The sequence below is a fragment of the Macrosteles quadrilineatus genome, unplaced genomic scaffold (genome assembly GCF_028750875.1).
Source record: "Macrosteles quadrilineatus isolate MER2022 unplaced genomic scaffold, UCM_ALF_1.0 Scaffold_8__2_contigs__length_117827958, whole genome shotgun sequence".
Classification (NCBI taxonomy): domain Eukaryota; kingdom Metazoa; phylum Arthropoda; class Insecta; order Hemiptera; family Cicadellidae; genus Macrosteles; species Macrosteles quadrilineatus.
This window is the reverse complement of record NW_026542601.1, coordinates 7,875,845-7,902,506: the sequence shown is the minus strand read 5'-3', so window position 1 is coordinate 7,902,506 and position 26,662 is coordinate 7,875,845. Positions and strand designations below refer to the sequence as shown.

The following is a 26,662-nucleotide window of genomic DNA, read 5'->3' as shown; positions in this document are numbered from 1 at the left end:
AATTTTGCTTACCTATTTTGTTGTATTCAACCATCATGTTTATCTTTGTAAATTGGCTGCTGCCGTTGGAAATAAAATAAAAAATAAATAAATAAATAAGACACCCTGAATTCGCGTAGAGAACTACCTGCCATCTTCACATTCCTAAATTAATAGGGCAACCTTAAAACGTGAATTTCGGTGTGAAAACGCCAGTTGCCATAAAAGTGCCAGAGAAAGAAAGTGCGTAGAATTGTCTAATTTATCCAAATAAACCAAGTATATAAAAGCTGCATGACAAGCTTAAGTTCATAAATGCTAAATATTTTGAAAACTGTGTGACTTCAACAAGAAAAAAATGTTACTAAATGAAATAATTAACAATAATTTCAGACAAGAATGCTCCTTTAATTTTATAGAGCTGCAAAATGTTAAAAATATACATTTTCTGACATTTTTACGCTTTGGAAATAAAATAATACTTAAACACTAGGTTTTTATACTGGTTAATTTTTTGATGATTTTTAAAGGTGAATTGTGATTTAAATGGTCTACAAATTTATAAACTAAACACATATTTACTATTGCAAGAACAGCATTTCACAATTTAAAACTTGCAGGTGTAACACAAAGATGCCTTTTGTTATGGATCCACCACACGATCTTACGTAATGACATAGGAACATGTGTGATGTGTTCACGTTACGGAGCCATAATGAACCCGCCCTGGATAGTAGAATATGTTAAAACTTAAATATAAAACTGATTTATATTTATTATAAGTAAGTGAGTTAAAATCATTCGTTCGTAGTATTGAGTTACAAATAATCCATAACAGCATACTTATAAAACAATTTTTAACCATGTTATAAAAAAAGGACTTTTTCCGTTAATTCACTACCTCTAGTTTTTAGAGGAAATTATTAGAAAAACTTACTTACTTTCCGTGTCCGGAAATCAGACTTCGCTTTTCCAAAAATTAGCTACCGATATGACTTTGTAATTCGCTTGTAGAAGATCATCTAATGTGCAAGACTGGTCTAGGCGTGGGCAGATCAGCAGATGGCCAGGATCCTGGACAGCACCACACGCGCACAATCTTCGTCTGGTAAGAGACCCCATTTCTGCATGTTTGTCTTGAATTTTGGTACCTCGACCCTAATTCGATTTAGGGTTTTCCACACCGTGTAATGAAGGCCTCCACCAGGAGCCAGTTCCTCCCTGGCTGGTATGGGAGGGTTAGTCAACGTGGCCTCCCACCTTGCCACCCGATTGCTTGAGAGTGATCCATCCAGGACTCGTGTCCGCGATAAAAAGCTCTTTCTGTACCGAAGCAGTCGCTCTGCAGGTTGGTGGCCGTGTAATGGGTGACGGGGGTGTGTCTCTTGCTTCGTCCTTTCTGCGTCGGCAGCGATATCACGTCAGATTGATGGAGGGGTGTTTTTGTTTGGTGAAAAAATCGTTTGTACCAAGGGCTAAAAGGGTTTTGCAGCTTTCGGTTGTTTTAAGTTCTTGACTTCGCCTCCAACTTAACAAATGATCTCGAGCCGGCAAAACATCATTTTCGGCCCTATTTACGATTTACTTACTATTTACTTATTTAATCCTATCATTAAATAACCCGTGTTAATAATCAATTTAACTCAATCTTAGTTGGACTAAGATCGCTCATTAATGAGACGAAAATGCCTAGCAATACACGTATAAATTTACATTTTTCTAATTAAAAGCTATGGACAGTAAATTCCAATACTCAACTAAAAGAAGGAATTCGATTTTCATAATTATCGAGGAACATCTTTCTAAGAGGCATATTTTAATGGAAAATTGCGTTATAGTTACCCAAACACCTAGAAAACAGACTTAAAGGTATATCATTGACAAATTTTTGTCTGAGTATGTTTTATGTATTCTGTTTTTTTTATAATGGTCAGTTTAAATTCCCTTTCTCCTAGCAGCATTTCTTCAGCATATCATTTGGTATTTTTACAGGTCTGCTGGGTCTCGCTCCTTTCACTCCAAGCCCAGTTATCATAAACGTATATCCAGATTTTGTGTACTCCTTAGGACTTACGTTTGGATATTTGTTTTTCTTTTTCAGATTCTTTGTCCAATCGAAACGAGCGGTTGTTACAAAAAGAATGTCGAGGTCTTTGCCGCCAAAACACACAGACGTCGGCCACATGGTATCGGGTATTGTTATCTCTGCCGTCTTCACGGATACCAGTAGATCCGGACCCTCTTTCTCATGATCAATTCGATACACCTGAAACATTAATTAAATAATATAAGTATCCAACTACAATACAATCGTTGTTGATATTTTGTTAAATGATTTTTTTTATTATCTATAAGATTATAAAGACCAAGCACCGATTTAACAACTTGTAAAATTAACAAAATCGTAAAGATCTTTTTTAAAAGCACGAACAGATAAAAGGTTACTCAATTTGCTTGGTAGCTTTGCTTATACTGCAGTATTTTTCTCGTACAGTTTTAATCCTAAAATATAGTGTATAGGCCCCTAACTAAGCGAGTAACATAAGTTAAGATTTTGAAGTCTGTAAAATCACTAATAAAATATAAAAATGTAAGAGCATTAAACAAACGTTGTATTTTGTTAAGCTTCGGAACGACAAAAAAAGAACAGAAATAAAAAACATTATTTTAACAGTCAGCTGATCAATTAATACATAAATTAATCAAAGGGATTACAAAGCCAAATAGTTTTTCGGCTTTTAGTGAATGTTCCATATAGGGAATAAGCTATTACCGTAGGTTTCATGGTAAGACAGGTCTGGGAGTGTCGTAGGACTGGGACCGATTTACTTTTTTATTTTGAGGTCCCCAGAGGCCAAAAATACCATCAATTCAAATTCATATACACATTATTCATTAATATATAAAATAACGTAAGTACCCTTTTATAGTGAATTTTCTATATAGGGAATATGCTATTACCGTAGGTCTTATGGTAATACCTGGAATCGGGACCGATTAACATTTTTGTTTTGAGGTCTCCAAAGGCATAAAAACACTTCGTTCAAATTTATATAAATATATGAATATAAATTCTATATATACATCACACAATTGATATCCCAAACTTCATATGTATCAAATGTTGTTTATGATTGTCATATGCTTGTATCGGCATATTCCACGGTCCTGTGGATCGATATGTTACGAATAATTGCATAGCGTCCATCACAATATTTATTTTACCTATAATATTTATTTGTTAGTTTTAGTCCAAAACTAATATGCCTATGTAACTAGATTAGCTCGAGGCTGGTAGTTATTGACATTAAATTGTAGATAGTGAAATAAACATTTTAAAATAACCTTTTCCATAAAACATTGGCAAAATATGAAAAATATTAAACTTTTTGCAATGAAAGTAATTAGATTGAGTCAAGAAAACTCCTAAATAAAATCAAAAGTTAATAGGACCTTAAACCTTCCCTTAGACCTTACCTTCCCCAGACCGTTGCCAGGGATCCACAGCTGCCCTTCATTGTCGATGGTCAGTCCATAACCAGAAACGTATTCAGGTGTTTTAGCTGTGGCTTCGTCTAGGGTGTACCAGGCCCATCTCGATTTTCCTAAGAAACAATTTTTTTTCCAATTCAGTTATCTATTTAAACAATGGTTTACATTAATTTTAAGTTGCAATAAACCTTTAGAGAATTAAACTTAGGTTTTATTAAGCAAAACTGAATATAAGAATCAAGCAGAATAAATAAACAAATCTAACTAGAATGTCAGCTGACATTTTGTACAGTACTTAGAATATCACCACATTCTTCCGCTCTAGTAAATTTTATACGCATCAAATTTCTTAGGTGACACCTTTGGTCTGGTCGACCGACGTGGTGACACGAAGGAACGAGGTTGATCGCAAGGAGTGCTGCTGGTTTGATGTTCATCATTTTCAGGAACACCCTGACGTTGCTGGTGGTAAACATAAATCTGTAGAGTTTTGAAGGAGCGATGATAAATTGTAATAAACCTTCAGAGAATTAAACTTAGGTTTACCTTAGTGTTTTATTGTACTTGATCCTCAACTGCCTATTTTGTCAGTAAGCTAGTAACTATTAAGCCAGCGAGAATAAGTAAGTTAATGTTTTATTTTTTGAAAGTTAAGTTAAAATAAGTAAAATACAATTCATTTATAGCTTAGTTGTGGAAATATATTCCTGTTTTAGTACATTTTGAGTTAAGTGCAACTAAAAACCATTGGAGGGGGGGACAACTAAAACTGCTGGTCGCATTTTGTCCGGAATATCCTTCAAGTTAAAAAGAACTATTTAGATCGGCTCGAAGTCTTAGTCGTGTAAGGAATGAACTGCTAGACACAGTTTAAGCCCTTCGGGCGTAGGCAAACTCGGCCTAGTTGCGACTAGTGTTCTCAGGCTAGTGTCCAAAGAGTAGAGGAGGTTTTTAGTGGGTAGTCTTTGAGTATTAAACCAGTTGTAGTCCCACACTACAGGCTGGCCAACCGTGTGCGTAAATGCATTTTTCCCACCTCTTTCTAAAAAAATCCCCAAAAAACCTACAAACTATAATTTGTACACTAAGTAGACATGATTTACATACCTAGTTCTTTTTTTTCTCTGTCATAGTTAAACTTGTATATATTATAGTTCCAAGAATCCATAAAGAATATAGTATTGTCGTCCAAACTCCATTCCATACCGTTCATCATCTCCTTTCTAGAGAACATTCGTTTTAATTGTTTTCCTTCGTCAATTTTGTTGATAGATGCAAATCTATAGTCATACCAACGTGGTCCGGACCCTGGTTTCAATGTACCTGGTCATTAAAAACCATTAATGTAAATGAGGCGAACCTGACAAGTTTAGTCCTTATTCTACCCCATTTTACAGCTTAAATCGTAATATTTCATAGTTATTGTTTACACAATCTTTTTAGGGAATTTCCATGGGGAATAAGCTATTACCGTAGGTCTTATGGTATACCTGGGACCTATTTACTTTGTCGTTTTGATGTCCCCTGTGCCTTGCGCGTCACCATTCGGCACGCAAGCAGAATATACTGGCTGAAATCACATTGCCAAACGCAACAATGACAGCGAAATGACAAAAATCTAAAAAAAACCTCTCACGTCCCTTCTTAGCCGTGTAACGTCGATCAAGATCTGTAATTCGGGCGACTTCTCTCCATATAATTTAGTCAATAAGTATTTAAATATAAGTAGTAATTATTAGGTTGTCAGAATTAGCAACATGATATAGTTTATGTTTAGTTAGGTGTTTCCAGGGAGAACCCAGAGACTATTGGATGTAGTTTTACAATTTAAAATGTCGGTTTCTTCATAAGAGGAACCGGCTTTCAGCTTGTTGTAACAAAGTAACAAATGCACATGGTTCTAAATTGTTGAATTATTCTCTACTGTTAATACGAGTAATTTATTCCCAAAAAACATTACTTTAATCAAGTTTCATATTCCACAGCTCATTATTATTCATGTCAACGTAATTCTTACATTTTCAGGTAGTGATTTAGTAATAAGGTTTTCATGTTATAAATTAGTTAATCACAGCTCATCCAAAGCTTGCTTAGGGTGTCAACCTCAGGGTAAAACCTTCTCTTTAAAACATAGAGTTACGGCCCTTCCCAATTCCTCAACCTTATAGTTATTTCATTATGTATTTTCAGGTCCCAACATTCATCTATCCAAACCACTCTTCCATTATTCCTCAGACACACCCCACCAGTTTCAATCAGTTACAACCAATCGACACAATGTTGTTACACCCCAGAGGCCAAAAAACCATCTGTTCGGATTCATATATATTACATATTTATATATCTATATATATTAATGAAAAAATAACATTATTATAAATAAAGAACACTTCTACATTGGTCGGACAGGACGTTCTTTTACATCTAGATTCAAAGAGCACATTCAAGCTCCTAAGAGTAACAACAGAACATCCCTGAAAGCAAACTTTGCTGAACACCATTTTATCGACTAACCACAATTACATAAATAAAAAAAAAAAACATCAAAATTCTAAAAGTTATAAACAAAGGAAATTGAATGGATTCAACTGAAGAATATTTCATATCCGAAGAAGAAAAGATCCAAATCATATTTTAAATAGCCCAATTCCTTCAAGAAACCCAATCTTTGACCAAATTTTAGAATTAAATAATCAGTAACAAAAAAATATTCTAATCTTGTCTAGTTCTATAAATCATCCGTAAAATCTAAATTATATTTATTTATGTACAAACAAACAATGTAAACAAAAGTAAAGGATATAATGTTATTTGAAGTTTGAAAATGGACTTATGTCCAAAACATGTAAAAAAAAAACTCTACTACAAATTTTATATTCAGGATGCTCAGTTGTTCTTTTTCACTAATATAATCAATATCTATATCTATATCTATATACTGTATATTGTTTTTATACTCGTGTCCGTTAGCACGATAGCTCGAGCAAAAATGATCAGATTTTAATGCAATTTGGTACAAACTTGTAAACCTACATTTATTTATTCGAACGAGTTCACGAACCGGCATGCTCAGACTAAGGAAACTGCCTTTTATGGGGGGGATTTACGGGATGAAATAGTTTTTTTTACCCTAAAAACAAAAATTTCCCAAAATATCTCAAAACCATTTTTAAGTACTTAATAAACTAATAATTTAGTATCTTTAAGTGTTTTTGTACGTTTGCAAAGAAATTACAAAGAAATTTAAAATTCACATGAAATTTTTATAGAGAATGAGTAAACTGTTTTAGTTTGCTTGATTAGGGATATATTTTGATTAAACTAATAAGAAACACCCTATTACCTCCCTGTAGCAGCAAACCTAAATACTCGTTAAAGTTAATGGTTTTCAAATAGAAAATAAATCTGACAGTTTTAAGGGAATATTACAGTAGAAATCCAGCCAGGTAAATGGATATTCTCTTAGTCAGCAGGTTTGCTGTGGTGAGGGTATTCTAATTTTAAACTGGATCAAGGTAACTATTTTCTAACATGGGCTTTTTATCTTAACATACGTAACAAGTTGTCGTGCATAATACTGGAGAACAGGACGAAATAAGGCCTAGGAGACGTTAAAAAAAACAGGCATTCCCCTCAGCAATGTATTAACCAAAACAAAACACATCCAGCCCCCCACATTCTCACTCATGACCTTGCATTCGGTTTAATGAATTGCCAACTTACCAGCCCAAAGACTTCCTTTAGAATCCGCTTTTCCATCATTAAATCGCTTACCATTTTCCAAGTGAAATACCTCAACAGGATTGATATCTCTGTTACTTGTACAATCCCACCGAATCAAAGCCAGAGCACCTCCCACTCCTATAAGGAACATGTCCGGTGTCCCTTCCACTCGAATAGCCATTACCAAAGGTCTCAGCTTGCCTCCTGTTTGTATTGAATTTGTGTTAGAATAGTCTTGAAATCCAGTGGAAGATTTTTTCAATGTTCGGTAAAAGGGACTTTTGGCGTTAAAATAACAAGATTACAGCAACAAAGCAACTATAGAGTAAAGAAATTACAGTGCAGTTCAGTTTTGTTAGCAGTAATGGAACGGGATTGAATAGTATTATATAATTTGTAATAGTATATTATATTTGTTCTATAATAATTGTAGTAAAATAATAGTCATGAAATATGCCTTCATAATATGAAGGGTTGAAGCTATATGATGAAAACCAAACCTCTTTAATTTCGAATTTCTTTTCTGGTGGATCAGGAATATTTTTTTATATTTTCTATTTTTAGTTTGCTGTGTTAGATTAGCGTTCTTTTCGATGTTTCCACAAATAATATTGCAAAACAATAATGTATAAGTACTTTGAATTGAAAAAAAAATGTCTTATAATGTTGCAATATTCTATGTGTTTACTTTACAGTGCTATTATTAATGCAGTAAGTAATCAGATTGTATTGCAATTGGATCCCTGCCTGTTGTAGCCTTGAAGGTCACCCCTGTGTCTGGATTGTAGCAGACGATACACATCGGGTCATCACCGTAACCCATTTCTAGCCAGTATAGACGATTGTGTTCACCATCCCAGTGGAGTCCTCCGGTAAACCCATCAACAACTTCAGACTTTACGGTACTAATTTTATAGTCTTCTTTCTGAAACAATATTTAGGTTAAATACAATTTACTCTTTTACATACAGAACACCAATAAGTGTTAAGTTTGTTGATTCAATTACTTTTAAATTTTTAGGGACTCGTGTACTTCTAATTGGATAATATCAGGTCAGTAAAATTAGGTTAAAGTATATTTTTTTACTTCATTGAGTTGTAGTTTCATTTGACTCAATGTAAAAATGTAAAAAATGTACATATTGTAGAGCTCTCGCATCGTTTAGCGAATTTTCCCAAAAGGGAAGTAGCTATTGCCGTAGGTGGCACGGTAAGACCTAGGCCCGGGACCGATTTACTTTTTCAATTTGATGTCCCCAGAGGCAAAAAACACCAGAGTTTTTAAAATCCATAATGATCTCTACTCATGTAAAGGTAGTACAAACGTAAAAAAAATGGAAATTGTAACTTACTTTAGGTAAGGGCTAATATACAGCAACTGAAAGAAGTAGATAAATAATTTACAATAAACAAGTAAGTACAAGTACAAAGTCGAGGTCATATAAATATAGGGTTGTTTAATGTATAAATGATTTCCCCGTCTTATTTCATGAGTAGTCAAGGTCCGATCATAGTTGATTTGAACCACAAACAATTGATTTGTGCAAACTGCGATGATTCGGAACTGTTTTTTTAATTTTATTGCCTTTTGCCCTATTTTTAAAAATATTTTAGAGTACTGGTTTGAAAAACAAAACACGAATTTGGAAGAATACATAAAACAAAATTTATGGTAGAGATTGGCGTAAATATGCAGACTTTATGAGAGAGGGGTGGGAAAAGAGGTAGAAATTAATAAGAAAATTTAATTACGAATTAATCAAGTTGAAGAATGTTGTATTTTCCTTCACAATTCAAGCAAACAATCAACATATTTTCTATATTGAATATTCATTGATATTTTTATATAATGTATTGCCACATAAACCTATTATACCTTTTAACAATAAAAGAGTAAATCAATCAAATAAACTTTATGTATGCTTTCCATAAATTAATATAACATGGATGTAATTAGGTATTTTATTTGTTTGTGCAAGGAACTTATTATAATTTGTTTTATTTTTATTTCAGAATTGTGTTTCATATTAATATTCAGGTGTGCCAACCAAACGAACGGTTTTGACGATTGTATTATTAAGTGTTAAAATAAAGCACTTCATTCGTGCATTCATTCATTCATTCAAACATCTTAGTCTAGTAAGTAGCCACCATACAAGTAAGGGATGAATTGCTTATACACGTATATTAAAATATTACTCACAATAGCTTTTACAGCAGGCAAAATAATAACACCAAAAACCTGTAATAATAACCAAAACAAATTAGTATACCTGCAAATATTTTAAGGCAAATTTTGTAAATTTCTCACACGATATCTGATGCAACATATATTAGAATTGCTCATCCTATCTATATACAGGGCGATTGATATAAGTGTGCCAGCTATTTTATTCGAAAGTTCTAATAGATATAACAAAATGTAAAATTGTAACTATTTGAAACATTTTGGTCAAGTTCAAAAAATAATTTTAGCCGCCATTTTTCCAATATGGCCTCCAACTATGATTTTTTATGGAAGACCCTATATTTTATGATTGTTTTAGTAAGTAAATGAAATTTAAAAACGTTTTTGTTCTTGGAATTTATTTTCTAAAGCTACTGTTTAGGATTTACATCGTGTACATTCTGCATTAAATAGCTCCTAAACGAGTACGTTTAAAGCAAAAATGCTAAGAGTAAAAAAGTCTTAAAATTGCATTTAAATTCTAAAAAGACCATAACATACATAAAAATATGTATTTCATTGTTTCGAAAATTAACACCATTTTCCAAAATGGTTAGGAAATTTACAAATAGGAACACTGTGTATGTTATGGTCTTTTTAGAATCTAGATGCAAGTTTAAGACTTTTTCCTTTTAACATTTTTGTTCTAAACGTACTCGTTTAGGAGCTACTTATTGCAGAATGTACACCGCAAGTTAATTTTCCTTAGTTTTAACACGCTGTAACTCCTAAACGAGTAGCTTTAGAGAAAAAATTACAGGAACAAAAACGTTTTTAAATTGTATTTACTTTCTTAAACAATAATAAAATATAGGGGTTTCCTTAAGACGAATCCAAGTTGGCGGCCATATTGGAAAAATTGCAGCTAAAATAACTTTTTGAACTTGACCAAAATGTTTTAAATAAAAATCCAAGGCAGTTACAGTTTAACATTTTGTTATATCTATCATAACTTTCGAATAAAATAGCTGGGACACTTATATCAATCACCCTGTAGACTGTAAACGTTTCGAAAATGACATCTTGGTTAATAATATGTATTTCGGCAATGTTGCCATGCCGTGAATGTTTAAACGTCAGTAATTTTGTATAGAATAGACTATGTTAAAACTTCTCTTGTAAAACTGTGGTTTACTAAAATTGTAACTAACTATATTACGGCCAACGAAAAGTGACTTTAAATTTAGTCCAAAACCATGCAATATTGCATAATTTATACTTAATCACTAACAGTATTATTATTTTTGTTTAAGTTGATCTAGTGACTGGCTTATGTAATTTTTATCTTCGTCAATCATCGTCAGAATAACTAATATAATTGCAATAATCACTTTGAGTTTCACCTCATGTCATCAAGCCCTACAAACAAGTAATAAGAAAGAAGATAAATATTTTTCACCACACTACGATGTCTTAGCCGTTTTAAAAACTTTTATCGGAGGCCAAAAGCTACGTACATAGATGTATAACTCAAGCTTAATAATTCCATAGATGGCTACGTGTCCGTGCCAGCTGTCATAGTCATTTTGGGGCCGAGATGGTTTTTACATCCCTAGGGCCGAAAATCAACTGTTGGCTTACTTTCATAAAACATGCATATTAAATAAACAATCAGTGTTCAAAGCAATACAATAGACTTGTTTTATTGTCACCGCTGCCTAGCAACTATTTATTATTTTCCGATTCCTAAAATATTTCTTCACACAATCTTAAAGCTGTAGTTGTGTTGACTGTTAGCGTTTATTATTATTCTGATTACTAGTTGTATAGGGTACAGTGTGGTTAAAATGGCGTTCGTACCACAGACCGAAATGGTTTTGCAGCTTTCAATCGTTTTAAGTTATCGACTTCGTCTCAAACTGGAACTCGCCACTCTATTCCCCAAAATAGGTGATCAACTACAGTCTGTAAAAATCCATTGCAGTACAAAAATCAAACTCAAAACCGGATGACTCTAGAAAATAATGAGAATATGGCAACTCGGGATGAAAGTACTTACAGTTAGAAGCAATACGTGTACGATTTCCATTCTTGAATCCAGTTTCCATAAATTTCTTCACAACCTCGTTCAACAACGAACGAAACACTGTTAATTTCATAAACGTCGATCAACAGCTGCGCACACACATGGTGCCAATTTAATGCTACCTCTACTACCAATTTTGTTCTACAGTATTTTTTTACGAATAAAACGAATTAAAAAAACCGTTGTTGCCTCGTAATCACTTTTTTATCACACAACAGAAATAACTAGCTTCAGCTTTAACATGGAATGGTATGCATACGTTTATAAATAGTCAAAGGTATTTAAGTACATCTTCTATCAATACTTATTGATACAGTATTTACATCAAGATAAAAATAGTTTTCGTAATAGTGTGCATCATATAAAAATCCATAAACAGCAATGACCGAATACTCTCAATGGCAAGTTATGATCACACCTATTTAAATATTTTTACTTGAAATCATGTAAAAATATTTTGTGCCAGTGTTTCAAACATATACAGGGTGTCCTGTAAGAAAACAGCCAAACTCCGGGAAATGGTTCTATAGGTCAAAATAAATGGAAAATCAAAAAATCTAAATTAAATTTTTTCCTAAATCGCTTCATTTACCGGATCTTCGCTATTTTGTATTTTTTACATAAACATTGTTATTTTTGAATTTAAAAAAAATATATTTATAAAACTTGGTATGTAGCTGAAGATAGAAAAGACCAATGTTAGAAAAAAAATCACCTTGATTCAATTTAAAATGTTAAAATGGTGGTCTTTTTAATTTTTAAACTTAAATTACTCAAAAACGGCTAATTTTATAAAAACGAATTCAAGAACACTTTTATTTAACATTTTTTATTCCATCTTCTTTATCTTGGTATCTGAGATGACTTTCGAGTGGAATATTAGAATATAAAAAGACAAAATGCTGAAATAGAAGTAACTGTGTTATATTAAAGATCAGAATAGAAAAGTAAACAGCATTTGATGATAAACATTTTGGTTGCTATGGTAACAACTACATATGTTCATAACATTCTCCCCCACTTAATCGCTGGAGTGCAAAGTCCTTAATATAGGACGGAACTTTGTGCTGTCTGGAAGGACGAGTTAATTTGTTTTCTTTTTGTTCTGTGGCTTGAGGTCTGTCTAGATTTTCTTCCCTTAAGTACCGTCTAGTTCTGTTGGATTGTTTGTATTTGATTCAGACTCTGGATGGATCTCTTGTGGTGGTGCTTGACAGTCTATAATAGGAATCCTTCTTGGAACAACAGAACTATCTTGTTTGTTTTGTGTTGTAAAGGTAACTTTCTTCTTGGGTACAAGAGTCAAAATCAATTGATTTATGTGTCGTTTTATACTTCGTTCAGAATCCAATTCAACAATGTAATAGTATTGACCTAATTTTCTCTTGACCGTACCAAACTGCCATATGTCTTTATTTCCCAGGTGAACTCTTGCCTGAACCCTCTCCCCCACTTTAAGAGAGCGGACGCGAAGAGGAGCAATTGATTTTGATGGAAGTTTTGCCTTTGGGTTAGGTAGAAGTGTGTCAAGTCTAATCCGAATCTTCCTGTTCAAATACAACCCTGCTGGAGTCTTGCCTGATGCCAAAGGTGTTGCTCGATATCTGAACATAATGTTTTGTAGCTTTGTGGTAATTGGGGTTGGATCATCGGCAGCAGCAATAAGTCTTCTCTTTAAGGTTTGTATGTTTCGTTCCGCCAAGCCATTTGTTGCAGGATGGTTAGGAGCAGTAAATTTTTGGAAAATCCCACGTTCTTTACAGTAGTTGATAAATTCCTCACTTTTGAATATAGTGGCATTGTCCGAGACTAAGAACGATGGGTACCCATGGACTGAGAAAATGTTTTCAAGTAGTGCCATCGTCGTTGCTGAGGAAGGAGCATTTCGAAGAATGCGAACTTCTGCCCACTTTGATTTTGCATCTACACACATGAGGAAATAATTTCCATCCAATGGACCGGCATAATCAATATGCACTCTTTCCCAGTTATCATCGGGCTGATCCAACGGATGTACCGGAGCTTTTGGTGGATTGTGACGAACTTTAGCACAAGCTTCACAGCTTTTCACTAATCTTTCTATGTCTTTGTCCATACCTTCCCAATATACATATCTTCTAGCAAGCTGTTTCATTTTAGTAATTCCGAGGTGTGATTCATGGAGCTCATTTAGAATTTGATTTTGAAGACGTTTGGGAATTACGACTCGATCTGATCGGAAAAGTATGTTGTCTGAGATCATGTAAGGGCTATCTTTGCGACTATTTTTCAGTTCATGCAAAAGAACTTGAAGCTCAGGGTCTTTTGCTGTTTCTTCTTTTATCGTTTCTGCGGTTATCACTGTGCTGGAGATTTGAAGTAAGGTTTCTGCATTGATTGTCTTATTTCTTTGTCGAATGTTAGTTCAGATGAAATTGATGATTGAACTGGGCTTCGAGACAAACAATCCACGTTTTCATTTTCTTTCCCTTTCTTGCATTGACTGTATAGTCAAGACCACTGAGGAATGAAGAATAACGCAATAAGCGAGATGATGTCATTCGTGGCAGGGCACGTCGTGGATGAAAGATATGTGACAATGGTTCATTATCGGTGACGAGAGTGAATTTTTTACCAAAAACGTAATTGTAAAAATGGGTGACTGCATAGATGATTGCTATAGCTTCTCTATCAAGTTGGCTGTAATTGGTTTCAGCCTGAGTCAATGCTCTGGATGCATATGCAATTGGTCTTCCTTGACCATCGATATCATGACTGAGTATTGCAGCAATTCCAGTTGGGCTAGCATCTGTTGTGAGAATAACTGGTTTTGATGGGTCGAAAGGGATTTACATTTTTAACCTTCTGGAAGATTTTATTTAATATCTTAATCAAAAATAAAAATTATTGTCATAATTCATTATATTAATTTTAAAACCATATATCAAAAGTGTGTAAACTGAGAACCAGAGTTTTTTATTTCAAGCTCTCCGATTGTCTTTTAGTCAAATTAAATTAATAAATTTTGAGTAGGGAATTTTGTAGATTCAAAATTTTCTACGACAAAACTTTTTTTTATTTGTTCTAACAATTTTGTCAGAGTGGTAATGAAAATGTTCAGGGTATTATTTATACGAATTCATTTATTTGTAAATTTTATGTAAAAAAACATTTTTGTCCAGTCAATTATGTTTAAAACTTGTCTGGTTCCGATTTGCTTAATACGTTACACCACATATAGGTATTCGATCAGTCAGAAAATACAAGGTTGAAATAGAGTTTCCAGAAAGGGACACGTGTATCATCTCAACAATATATCAATGCAAGTGTTACTATTCATTTTTAGTCCATAGGGAGAATCTGTGACATTTAAAGTGAACATTTGTGTTTCTTTGTCACATTATAGAAATATTATATTTCAAACTTATAAAACCTACTTTTTCTGACGTCAACGTTTACAAATGAAGGAATATGATTTTTTAATTCAATTCTAAACGATTGTGTATAATCTAAGACCCATACGCTTTATTTGATTGATTATTTAACTAAAATTAGAAGTTTATGCAACACTAGCTGTTACCCACAGGTTTCGCCCCGTTTGACTTCATAAGTATTAATAGAACTATTGATTGGTTAAAGTTAAGCTGAAATAAACTAAACAGAATACAGTAATACAAACAAATAATCACACCTGATTTTAATAAGGTAATAAATTGATTGAATGAATAACATACAAAAAAGTACAGCTGAGGTATTTTTAACATTAGGTATATAGAAAGTTCCCTTTAGAAAGGAATTACGACCTTAAAGGCAATTTATGAAATAATGGATAGTTTTGAGCAGGGTTTCTCGTAATGACGAACATTTTAAGTATATGGTTCATGGGGGTGTGACTTGTAGTTTTCTCAAAAGTTAATGGACACTTTGGGCTTTATATATACGGATTAAAACATCATTGAGAATAACCTAAGTTATTTACACATATCAAACCCAAACATATTTATTACCGTTTAAACGTTCAACGATCAATGGATAAACGACGACTGTTTTTACATTTTTTATAAGTAAAACAACCTTAGTAAATCAACTAGATGTGGATTATTCAATGTGGAATATAATGCTTTGGCCACCTTTGACATTAAACTTTAAATTAACTTCCATACAAAGCCTAAAGCAATCAAATAACGATTTATGTTATTAAAAATACAGCCCACTGATTGGTTTTCGCAGAACAGTTGTTAAACAAGTATTTCAGTAACATAATAAACATGGAGGTATTTTTGGTCAAAATGAGTTTTCCTGGAATAATTATATTCTGTAAATTGACCTACATCATAATATGAACTTATAAGTAGATTATTTGTTTGGTAGTTAACATATAATGTTAACTACCAAACAAATAATCTACTGTGGTTTATACGCACGGTAGCTAAAGCGAAACGGTTTGTAAATACATTAAAAACATTTAGGGAGCTACATTTATGTAGATTTTAATGTACAACGACACGCCTAAATGGTAAAAAAATTCTGTATTTAATAATCGCTACTGTCCAAAGCCTAGATAAAGTGTGATAAGAATATGAACTGGAAAATAATTAACTCAAATTTTGTTATCTGTGGGATTTTTTTTTGTGTATCCATAGATAAATCATACTCCCTTAGTGTTGCTTAGTCTATAGTTTATCCTTCAATTATGTGGTATGACGGTCATCGTGGTACCTGCCGTGCCCACGGTAGCACAGTTTGGGGGGAAGAGGTCGTGCATTAATTGCGCCAAAGAGTTCCTTAATTGCGCCAAGACCTCAAAGGGTCCCACAAATGTTCCTCAGTTGCGCCAAGCCCAAGCCAGGTAGGGGTGAGTTGCTAAACATCCCCCCCACAAAAAAAGCAAAATTGTTTTTGCTGAAATTCGAAGTAGCGAGGTTCTTCTGAAACTCCAAAGTAAAGAGTTTTTGAAATAGGATGCCATTCTATCAGACCGTGCGTTCTAATCTTACTTTGGAACATAAAACTATTGAAAACAGCTTTTAAAACAACACACCTTAAACATAAGAAGCATTGAAAAAGATGTGTTTTCATTATAACACAATATTTACAATACTAGTAAGTAGTTCGAATCCTAAATGTATATTAAAAAGTGAAATCAATAAAAAGTAATTTTAAACCTGAAAATGTGCAACTTTTACCATGAATAGACGATAGCGTTTCAATATTGGAAAACTTAACTCGATCGTCCCTAAAGGTTCCTTTGATGAAAACTGTGCTCTTCTTGGTTTTATTTTCACACAAAGTTCACAAGTTCTTAGCTTAATTATTCGTGACATTGCTGGATGTTTAATGTATTAGTAAAATATATGAAATATTAAAAATTGTTAGTTTAAACATAACTATAAAATTAGATATGATTACTGTAAAGATTTGTCATAAGACACTATAGCATAAAGCAATAGGAATGAGTTCTGTTAACAATGTCATCATAGCCTCTTCATCGGATGTGATTTAGTGATGAGGAAGGCTTCGAATACTAACCAGCAGACGTATTACACGTCCATCTGGAAATATGACCTTTTGTTGGTAACCCATAATTTATAGATAGTATTTGTAAATATGAAACATTAAATTTTTTCGACGTTTTGATCTGTCTTGAAAATGTAAATCAACAGGTTGTTCTACAAAGAGGCTTAGGCGTTTAAGCTTAACTTACTAGCCTAATTATCCCCTGAATGCGTCAAGCCTGTCCAACAAAACAGATTTTGAAATATTTTTTTGGAGCATTTCAGACTTATACTATTTGTTGAAACAAAATGGCGGCATATTCAAAATTTCACAAAGCTGCTTTAAAAAAATGAATATGTTTACCACATTGAAGTTTTGAACCTTATTGTTGGTTAAACAGCTGTTTAATTGAAAATAATTGCTTGAACCACAAAACACCCAACCTTAATATAGCAAAACCAAGGCTATAAATTCAGAAATCCATACAAATAAAATACTTAAAATACCATTGCTAAAATGTGTTTGTGTAATTATGCAATAGCAAATAGATTTTCTCTAATTAATTTATATACTGAGAGAATCACAAGAAAGTCCGTTATTATTTTTTTGACAAACTATTGGCCCCGCAAAAATAAAATAATATAATTTCCAAATCAAGACCAAGGAAAAGTAAAAAAAAATATTTTTTTTTAAATACAGGATGTATCAAAACAAAAGGTTCACTAATTTAAATTTCGCAGTTTTCAAATACAAAATTATGTAATATTGTGTGCATAATTTAAAGAGCTTAATTGAAAAATATTGGTAGAATTAGAATTTGACTGTTTAAAAAAAGTTTAAAATGGTGGCTCTTTATAAGGAAAACTTTGTACTTTAGTATTTTGAATACACTATATTTTTTTAAGAATACAGATATATTTACCTTAATTAAATTTTGCATTCTTATTAATTCTGAACAGGTTCTTGAGTTATTTTTGTTGAGATTTTCTTGAGAATAAGCACTTTGTTGGTGCTTAAGAGGATGATGCTTGCCATACTAAGAAAGAAAATAAGTTTAGGATAAACTTATATGCTAAACTAACAAAAAAATTAACAAAAGAAGTTCTGGAATCGGTAAGTACAACATTTACATGAAATCTTAAATCGTGTGAAGATTCTCAATTATGTGAGAGTGTACATATTGCATTGTTCAAGTGTGGTTTTTGTTTGGTAAATGTTTAGCCAATTGGTTTTATGTAGTTATAGGACCTTATTGAAAAACTACCTACTCTATTACAAAAAGTTAATACAAATGAGTGAATAAAGTTTAACTTGACTACATAAGAGGAAACAATATGACTAACATAAGGAAACGGTTTCTTAATTTTACTCCAATTTACAATGTCAAATAATATTTAAAATAAATAAAAATGTTGCTTCCACAAATATTATTGGTATATTGTATTAATTAGAGTTGAGTTTGATACAAAGAAAAACAAAGCTTCCGAAGGTTTTGAGCAGTTTTTAATTGGACGGAATAATATTTTGATAGAATTATACAAGGCAAAATACAGTTTCGATTCGCAATCGGTTTTACCGAAACAAAAGCAGTTGATTAATTAGCAAAAACAAACGCCTAAATTAATGCTGGTTAAAACAGCTGATGATTCATCAGTTCAATTGTTGAAGCATTCACCGACGCATATGTTTTTTATGTTGTGCTTTAAAATAATAACTTTTTTAACCAGTTCGATCCCTTGCAGTTATGTTACACCTAAATTAACTGTAAATAAGCATATGCTTTAAAACATACGTTTTAAATGTGGGTAAATTATAAATCTATATAAACTCCTGAAAATACATGATTTAAGCATTTACTGGTGCACACATTTGATTTTGTTCCAACTTAAAATCCATTACTTTCCTTTGCATTTATTTAATAGCCAGCTTACTCTTAAATTTTATAGCTAACAAATACACTAGGTGCGCCGTATAAATATCCAAAGTTAAAAAAGACCATATTGACAGCACCCTATCGTATTCTTCATATACTTTTCCCTATACACATTCAAGTGCTCATTTGAGCTTTAATATATTTTGAATCATTTACAAAATTAACTTGCAATGGATGTACGAAAGTAATATAAGGAAGGTCATTCAATAGCTTACTTTAAAATCATTTTCGTTTTTCTGCGCTTGTTGTGTTATAATTTGGGAAGAGGACAACGTTATTGTTAGTAAGGCTTCCACAAAGTTTATGTTTACAATATAGCAAACAATTTGTATAAGAATATGGAGAAATGTTAATACTAAAAACTGAACTAGTGCATTCGAATTTGAGGCCTTATCCTAGTTATAATTTTTTATACGAGTTGTATGTACATATATAAAAATAATTATTAACTGTGGACATTTCAATATCCATATGCTAATTGTTTTATCTAATCTCAAACATAAATTCATGAAATAATAACGACTGATGCTAATTGTTTTAACTTAACTCTTATATTCATGAAATAATAACGACTAATTGATTTCGAAATTAATAAAATCATAAATAAAATATTCTGAAACAAAAAAAGGAACATTATTCATAATTTCCAGGAACATAATAATACAATGCACTGGTGACAGGCTGTATATGGGTTGAGTAGGATGGTCAACTCAATCCCGGATTTATGATCTTCCAATAAAACATCCAAACGTCAGCTTCTTTTCATCTAGGGATAAGCGTAAAAGGTATATCAAAAATATTATTTACACATTTTCTGATTTGAACGATTAAAACAGTGAGTTCAATAATTTATGGTGTGATTTTTCACTATGGGTATTTTTTTATTGTATTGTTCTATTAATGTCCTCACGTATGACAAAATACCCCCGCCGCAGCAAACCTGCCGTCTAAGCGAATTTCCATTTGTCCGAATTGATTTTCAATTGATCTATTTAAATAACATTATTAGGTTTAACGAGTACCTAGGTTTGCTGCTACAAGGAAACTAATAAAGTAGTGTGTTTTTAGTAAAATATTGATAGCTTACTATAAAATAAATAAATTTGCCAACTTTGATCAAAATATATCCATAAACAAGCAAACTACAACATTTTACAATATTCTCCATAAGAATAACATGGGAATTTTAAATTTACCATTTTTTTAGTTTTCTCCATAACCAATAACCGTAAAAAAACACTTTGATATACTGAATTGTTTGTTTTTTTAAGCTCTTTAAGAAGGTTTAGAGAAAAATTGGGAAATTTTGTGTTTTGAGGGTAAAAAGTGAGAAAAACCCATTTTTACCCCATAAAACCCCCCATAAAACCCTGTTCCCATGGTCCGATCATGCTGGATCGCGAACTCATTCAAGTTTATCCCGCCTTACACCTTCAAACCAAATTTCATCAAAATCGGATAAAAATTACTCAAGTTATCGTGTTCACGGACACATATATATATATATAAATCTACAAAGAAGACAGAAACAACATTTTAAATATAGTACACACACAAACCACTAATCCTATATTTAACAAAATTATAAGTGTTAGAAAAACCAACAACTAAACATTCATTCACATAGGTACTAACAAAATTAACAGCTGTATTTATTCATAACATAATATTTTTGTTTGAAATTAGGTTAACACACTTGAAAATGTCCTTAGAGACGAAACATGTTGTGATTTATTAAATAAAAAAGAATATAAAAAAAGGGTACTCATGTTATTTTACATATTATTTATTAATATATAAATCTATATATATACCTATCTTACTAATATTATAAATCTGAAAGTTTGTGAGTTTGTGTGTATGTTTGTGTGTGTGTTTGTGTGTGTGTTTGTGTGTGTGTTGCTCAATCACGCATAAACTACTGGACGGATTGGGCTGAAATTTGGCATGATGATAGCTCACATTCCCGATTAACATTAAAGCATATTCTTATCTCAAAAACCCTTTCGGGCTCCGCCCCAGTGGCTCTGTAGTTCCCCATGTTAATCTAATGATTTTTCAAATTTAAAAGGAATTCATGAATCTTAACAGCTGTTTCAATTAAACAAGTTGGTTCTGTTCTATGATGTTTAATAGCATAAAAGTTACAAGGATTACCAACAGGGTGCAGCACTATTAATTTTTTTTTTATTTATGACAACAGCTAATTTCCAACCAAAAGGTAAGTGAGCGTAGCGAACGAACTTCATCCTGGAGTCGAGTTAGCGTAGCGAACGAGCTAACCTGAATGCAAGTGAGCGCAGCGAACGAGCTCCAACCTAAAGGTGAGTGAGCGTAGCGAACGAACTTCAACCAGGACGTGAATGAGCCATGCGAATACTTATGAATCTAAACGGGGCGAAGCCCGCGGGTACAGCTAGTATATATATATATACATATATAAAAATTTGAACGAATGGTGTTTTTGGCCTCTGGGGACATTAAAATGAAAAAGTAAATCGGTCCCGGGCCTAAGTCTTACCATGAGACCTACGGTAATAGCTACTTCCCTATAGGGAAATTCGCTAAAATTAGTGAAATATCTAGTTACTTATCATGTAATAAGTTCTTGAGTAACTAAATGATGTGCCGTTTTAATAGATGTACAGTAAATTGGTATTAATTGTGTTTCTACCATAGATTCAAAACATATTTGACTACAAAAAGTGTATTTTTAATAGGTTAAGTTTAAGTTATTTGTAAACTAGGAAAATATAAACTAAAACATGTATTTGCTGTACATACCAAAATTTATGTCGTAAAACACATAACATGACATATATTTGGCAATTAAACTGTGAGACTTAAACTATTAAACCTCTGGTTCTGGTACACTATGTAGGCCTATTTTAAACATTCAAATATGTTCAATTGATGACAGGGTTAGGTTTATCAGCTGGTTGGTTAACATTAACTGCAAAATAACCGATATTTTATTCGATTATTTTGATTTATTTTCGATATTTTAGATTTTTTCCGAAAGTATGTGACGCATGATAAGTGGATTTGCTGAATGTGAAATTCATATTTTTAAGAGATAAAAAAATTCGAATCAATAAGCTGGTGGTTTTGAAGCAAACGATGAAATAAGCCTGGTTTGCTACACACTCTACCAACCCAACCATGACATCATTGTTGACACGAGTGTGTGCGATTTGTTCATACGATGTTCTGTTTTGTCAACATTATTTTGCTCCGAGTTGATTTTATTCAAAGTTATAATTAATAACAAAAGCCGTATACAACTTTAGTAACAGTTTTTTTTTATACAATATAATTGAAGTCAAAATATATTTTCGTGTGGCTTTTTGCAGTGGAAGTTTTCCAATTTAGTTGAAGGAATTTAACAACTAAATGGCTAAAACAAATAAGTGAATGGTGACATTTAAACTGAAGACTAGTACAGCAAAATTTCAGTATTTAGTGGCTATACCATGTGCTCGCCTAAACACTTTGTGTGTATCATTTTTGACAACATTAAAAACCTTACCATTAATACGTAATTTATCATAAGCCCAATTCAATTCAAAACATCTATGTCATCTAATTCGCCACACTGGGTGTGACAGTGTATACACTAGACTACCAGTGTAACCAGTGTAATATTGAATTGTAGAAGAACAAACCTAACACTAATTTTAAGGGGAAAATATTTCGATTTTCAGGAAAAACCTATATCTATTTACTATGTTAAGTTAAGTAAGAAAAAGAATACATAAACAGGTTGGATAAAAATTGCTGTTTTGGTAATACATGATTGCTTAAAAACAACAAAAGTTTCATTATTTCTTAAATTTAGTGAAGTTAAACACTTGGTGTTAGGTCCATCTATACTTTAAAATTTTAACAACGTTCCAAATACAAACAGACGACAAAATGTCTATATACGAAGCTTTTTTTTAAAATACCGATACAGCACAGTCCAATAGTGACAATTGTATGTTTATTAAATATTGAAAATATGTCTATTAAAACTATACGTAAACTTAAAATAACACTCTTGATGTATAAGTATATACAAATCTTAAACAAAAAAAAAAATCCCGGAGAATACAACGGTTGAATTAAGTTAGGAAAAATAAACAATCGTGATAAAGGTTACGGTAAACCTAATCTTATTTAAGTCTGACTTACAGTTAAGTAGCTCTACTATACTTTCACCATAGAATGAGGCATACTTCCTGAAACTATTTTACAAAAATGTTATGTAAGATAAAAGTATAGTTATAAAATAACAGAACAACCTATATCATACAAATCCAAAATACTGGATAGATTTTTCAGTAACAACCCATTTAGTGCGTTTCGTTGCAAAATCAAAAATTGTAGATGATATTAATTTTTTTATGAAGATAAATAAACCACAAAGCGATTACCACCATACCGTAGCAATTAATTTTTAAATAGTTCATACTTTTGAAAGATTACATTCTTTGCGATGGTGATTCTAATAGAGTATGCATTTATTCAAAGAATATTAATTACAATTTATCGGTATTGGATAGCTTATTTTCTACACTGAAATCTGTTTAAAATAACTCAGAAACTTCAATTTATAGCTCATTAAACATTTAAAGAAATAACTTTAACAATGAAGAAACCGATTATATACCTTGATTACTAGTTATTTTGAATTTCACTCTAATTGAAAACTATTCTATTTCAATATCATCTTTGTTTCGACTTATTGGTATACTGTATTTTTAAAAGCTAGGCAACCGTGAAAATTAAAAATTAGTACTAGACTATGAAAGATTGTTGAACACGCATTAACACGTTCAGTTTGCCACTGCTTTAAGCCAAACACCGATTTGCTTTGTCTCTTCAACAATGAATAGCATCCAAGTCTGGCACGCTTTTGTTGTCATCAGAATGGAATCAACAAAACGACAAGCGTAAAACCTTATGTATAACTCAAAAAACACGTTTAACTTCGCATTAAATACAATAAAATTTTATAACTTTGATCTATGCTTTTAAATAACGTTGTAATAAAAATTATTTCTCAAACAATAATCTTTTAGAGCTGGTAATGGAGGTGAGTTTTTATAGAAAAAAAATAAGGTTTCAAATTTAGATATAAAACTGTACTGCCTTGTACAAAAATATGTGAATAATAATTATCTTATTTATTACAGAGATGACAATTAACGTAAAAAAAACATTAATTTAATGTGTTCATATTTTGCATGTAAAGTATGTTCATGTATTCAATATGTTTCTTAGTTTCTGGATATTGTATTGTTCGAAAGAGGATATTTCGAGAGAAATAATCAATGTAGACTATTTTACTTGCATTCCTATCGTTACTAATAGTTATCAACCTTTCCTTATATAATAAAGAAGAAAAAAAAAACATATTAAATGTTTTCAAATAAGTTTTATTGAAATAACTGATTTAACGGTCTATGCCGTTTATAATTTGTATTATGTAATAACCACAGTATTGTCAATACAAAAAAAAGACTGATAAGTAAACCACATAAGAACCAAAATATCCAACATTCATTGACTGTGGATTTCAGTAAACAGGAATATTCCTCTTTACTGGGTGTACTAAAACAGGGATGGATCATAATAACTTCAATCGTGCAATTTGATGATTTTTAAATGCTGTTGGATATCATAGTAATTGTTTAGTCAATAAAAAAACAGTTTTTTTTTCTAAAGTCACCTGACAAAGTGGGCTTCCTTGTACAGATTGTAGTACAGAAAGCCTTACTTTGCCACACACCTGTATTCCAACCAAACGACATAAAACAGCGTGCATTTATTATTCAGGTAATCCGTGTACGCTTGAAAATAAGGTGGAAACACAAGATACTACAACTACGATCAGCTGCTGCAGCGTTTCCCATTTCGTTCACTGTTTGGATTTAACCTAACCTAAAAAAATGTTGTACAGTGTTTGAAAGACTAATTATTTATATTAACTATAGGAAAAAAAATGATGTAACACGAGTAGAATCTGCCTTTGCTGCACTCGAGAAACTTTCCACACTTGCCTATGGTTTGTGCGGAAACATATCTCTATTGTGCAGCAAAGTGCCACTTCGCCCACTCAATAGCTATAGTCAGGCGATGGAGAAGTTTTAAATCACCGTCAATACATGTGGAAATTTAACTACGATTTCAGATTTCGAGGATCAATTGTGTGGAAATGTGTTTTGGTCATTATTTGTCACTACACAGTGGTGACAGTTCCTTTACAGTTTGTTAAAAAGCTGCAACGTTAAACTAGAACACGACAACAACAAATTAAACCAGACTAAAATGTTGTCAAAAAAGGACTCTTTCGACACAATAGACGCGTTGACAATGCAATTGATTTTCTCGTCAGTTGGGTCTCGCTAACCTCAACATTTTCATTGTTTAAGCACGTTGACGAGTTAGTTTTATTCCATCAATTATTTTCCAAATTCAGCTCTATTTATATACTACGCTAGTAATGATTAGTTTAAATCATCAATAATTAGCTATAAAAATTTATCTACAAATAATACATGATCCTATTATAAAATTATATGATAAAATGGTATCATAAAACTATGTTATCATAAAATTATACTATAGGGTATTCCCTTAAAATAGTTTTTGTTGTAAAATCGTGTATTTATTTCATTAGAGTTTAAAAATTAGGTAATTAAACATTATAGCTTGTATACTTCTAAGGTAATAAATATGAATAATTTGTATTCGTTCTACTCAATAATGTCATATAATTATAAAACTTAACCCTCTTTGAGTTTGTACCCTTATACTAGTGGAGGACAACTACATATTTAAAAGATAAAAACCTGTTTGCATGTCTTGATGTCACCTTTACAGCTTTAAATCTGTTTGTCTTTTTAATGCTTGTGCTGTAGTTATCTGCAAATATTTTGAGTACATAATCACAAAAGCTTTAAAGAACGGGGTTTTTTACAATGAAGTCTTTCTCCTTCCTCGGCTTAAGAATTTTTTAGTTATTATTTTGTAGATATACATTTTTTGTACCATTGCTCTTGAGGAGAGGTTTATTTATGTTATACACATTTCACCAGCTTGTATCTTCAGGATGTAATATATTATATAGTATTTTAACCAATCAGCATATAGCGGGGCCTAAAAAGAAAAACGATAGATTTCTCGGTACACCAACTCATGATTAATGTTTTAATCTGTTGAGTGGTTTTATTTACCATTGACAAGTTTGTGTCTTGTTCAGGAGTTCTGTAGGTCAAAGTTCACCATTCATAGCTAAGTTGATACCCGAGAAGTTGGTTACGGATTAGTTGATTGGAAAATAGCTTGTTTATCACAAAGGTACATGTAAATATAAGGTTTTAAATCCCTTGTGCTTTCCTATGAATAAAAATGAACTTACTAAACATTATTTAAATGTCACTGGTATACTCCTAAGAGACATGGTGCGAAAAAGCTATTTTACTCAGTGAGAAAATGATGAAAGAAGAACACTATCTTTGAAAGTACAATGAGGAAGAACCTGGTTTATGGGCCATTAAATATCAATGTCGTCTGAGATAATATTTTCACAGCTTTTCAATCAATGGAACACGACTTTAAAGACCTTTGTTCAGCCTACACTGTAACACATTTTTTACACATCAAATTGCAAAATGTACATTACTGTTTCTTAGATATTACTTAAGTCAACAACAGATTGAACCAAACCAAAATATTTGAAGAATGTCTCTAGGATTAACATTGCGTATGTAAAGATAAATATCCTGAGCATAGGATTGAGTTAAAAACATATAAAACGTAT

The 26,662-nt window shown here is 32.1% G+C and overlaps 2 protein-coding genes across 2 annotated transcripts; both read right to left on the bottom strand.

Moving 5' to 3' along the window:
• Positions 1–1,878: 1,878 nt before the first annotated feature.
• Positions 1,879–11,495, bottom strand: LOC129001463 (regucalcin-like). The gene is made up of 7 exons (XM_054428760.1): positions 11,421–11,495; positions 9,398–9,436; positions 7,942–8,119; positions 7,195–7,398; positions 4,579–4,794; positions 3,457–3,584; positions 1,879–2,245 (listed from the first exon to the last, which is right to left on the bottom strand). The coding sequence occupies exons 1-7, from the start codon at positions 11,448–11,450 to the stop codon at positions 1,931–1,933; spliced, it is 1,110 nt and encodes a 369-aa protein (XP_054284735.1). The 5' UTR covers positions 11,451–11,495; the 3' UTR covers positions 1,879–1,930.
• Positions 11,496–12,585: 1,090 nt separating this feature from the next.
• LOC128999541 (uncharacterized protein K02A2.6-like) lies at positions 12,586–13,542 on the bottom strand. The gene has a single exon (XM_054426111.1). It carries the CDS (start codon positions 13,540–13,542, stop codon positions 12,586–12,588), a length of 957 nt encoding a protein of 318 aa, XP_054282086.1.
• Positions 13,543–26,662: the final 13,120 nt, after the last annotated feature.

Bases quoted from the DNA above. Each gene is read 5' to 3' on its own strand.
- LOC129001463 (XM_054428760.1), bottom strand. From the start codon at position 11,450: ATGGAAATCGTACACGTATTGCTTCTAACT. The intron at 9,437-11,420 runs GTAAGTACTTTC...TTATTATTACAG, and splicing joins TACACGTATTGCTTCTAACT to GTTTTTGGTGTTATTATTTT. The intron at 4,795-7,194 runs GTAAGTTGGCAA...TTTAATGACCAG, and splicing joins TAAAGGAAGTCTTTGGGCTG to GTACATTGAAACCAGGGTCC.
- LOC128999541 (XM_054426111.1), bottom strand. From the start codon at position 13,542: ATGGACAAAGACATAGAAAGATTAGTGAAAAGCTGTGAAGCTTGTGCT.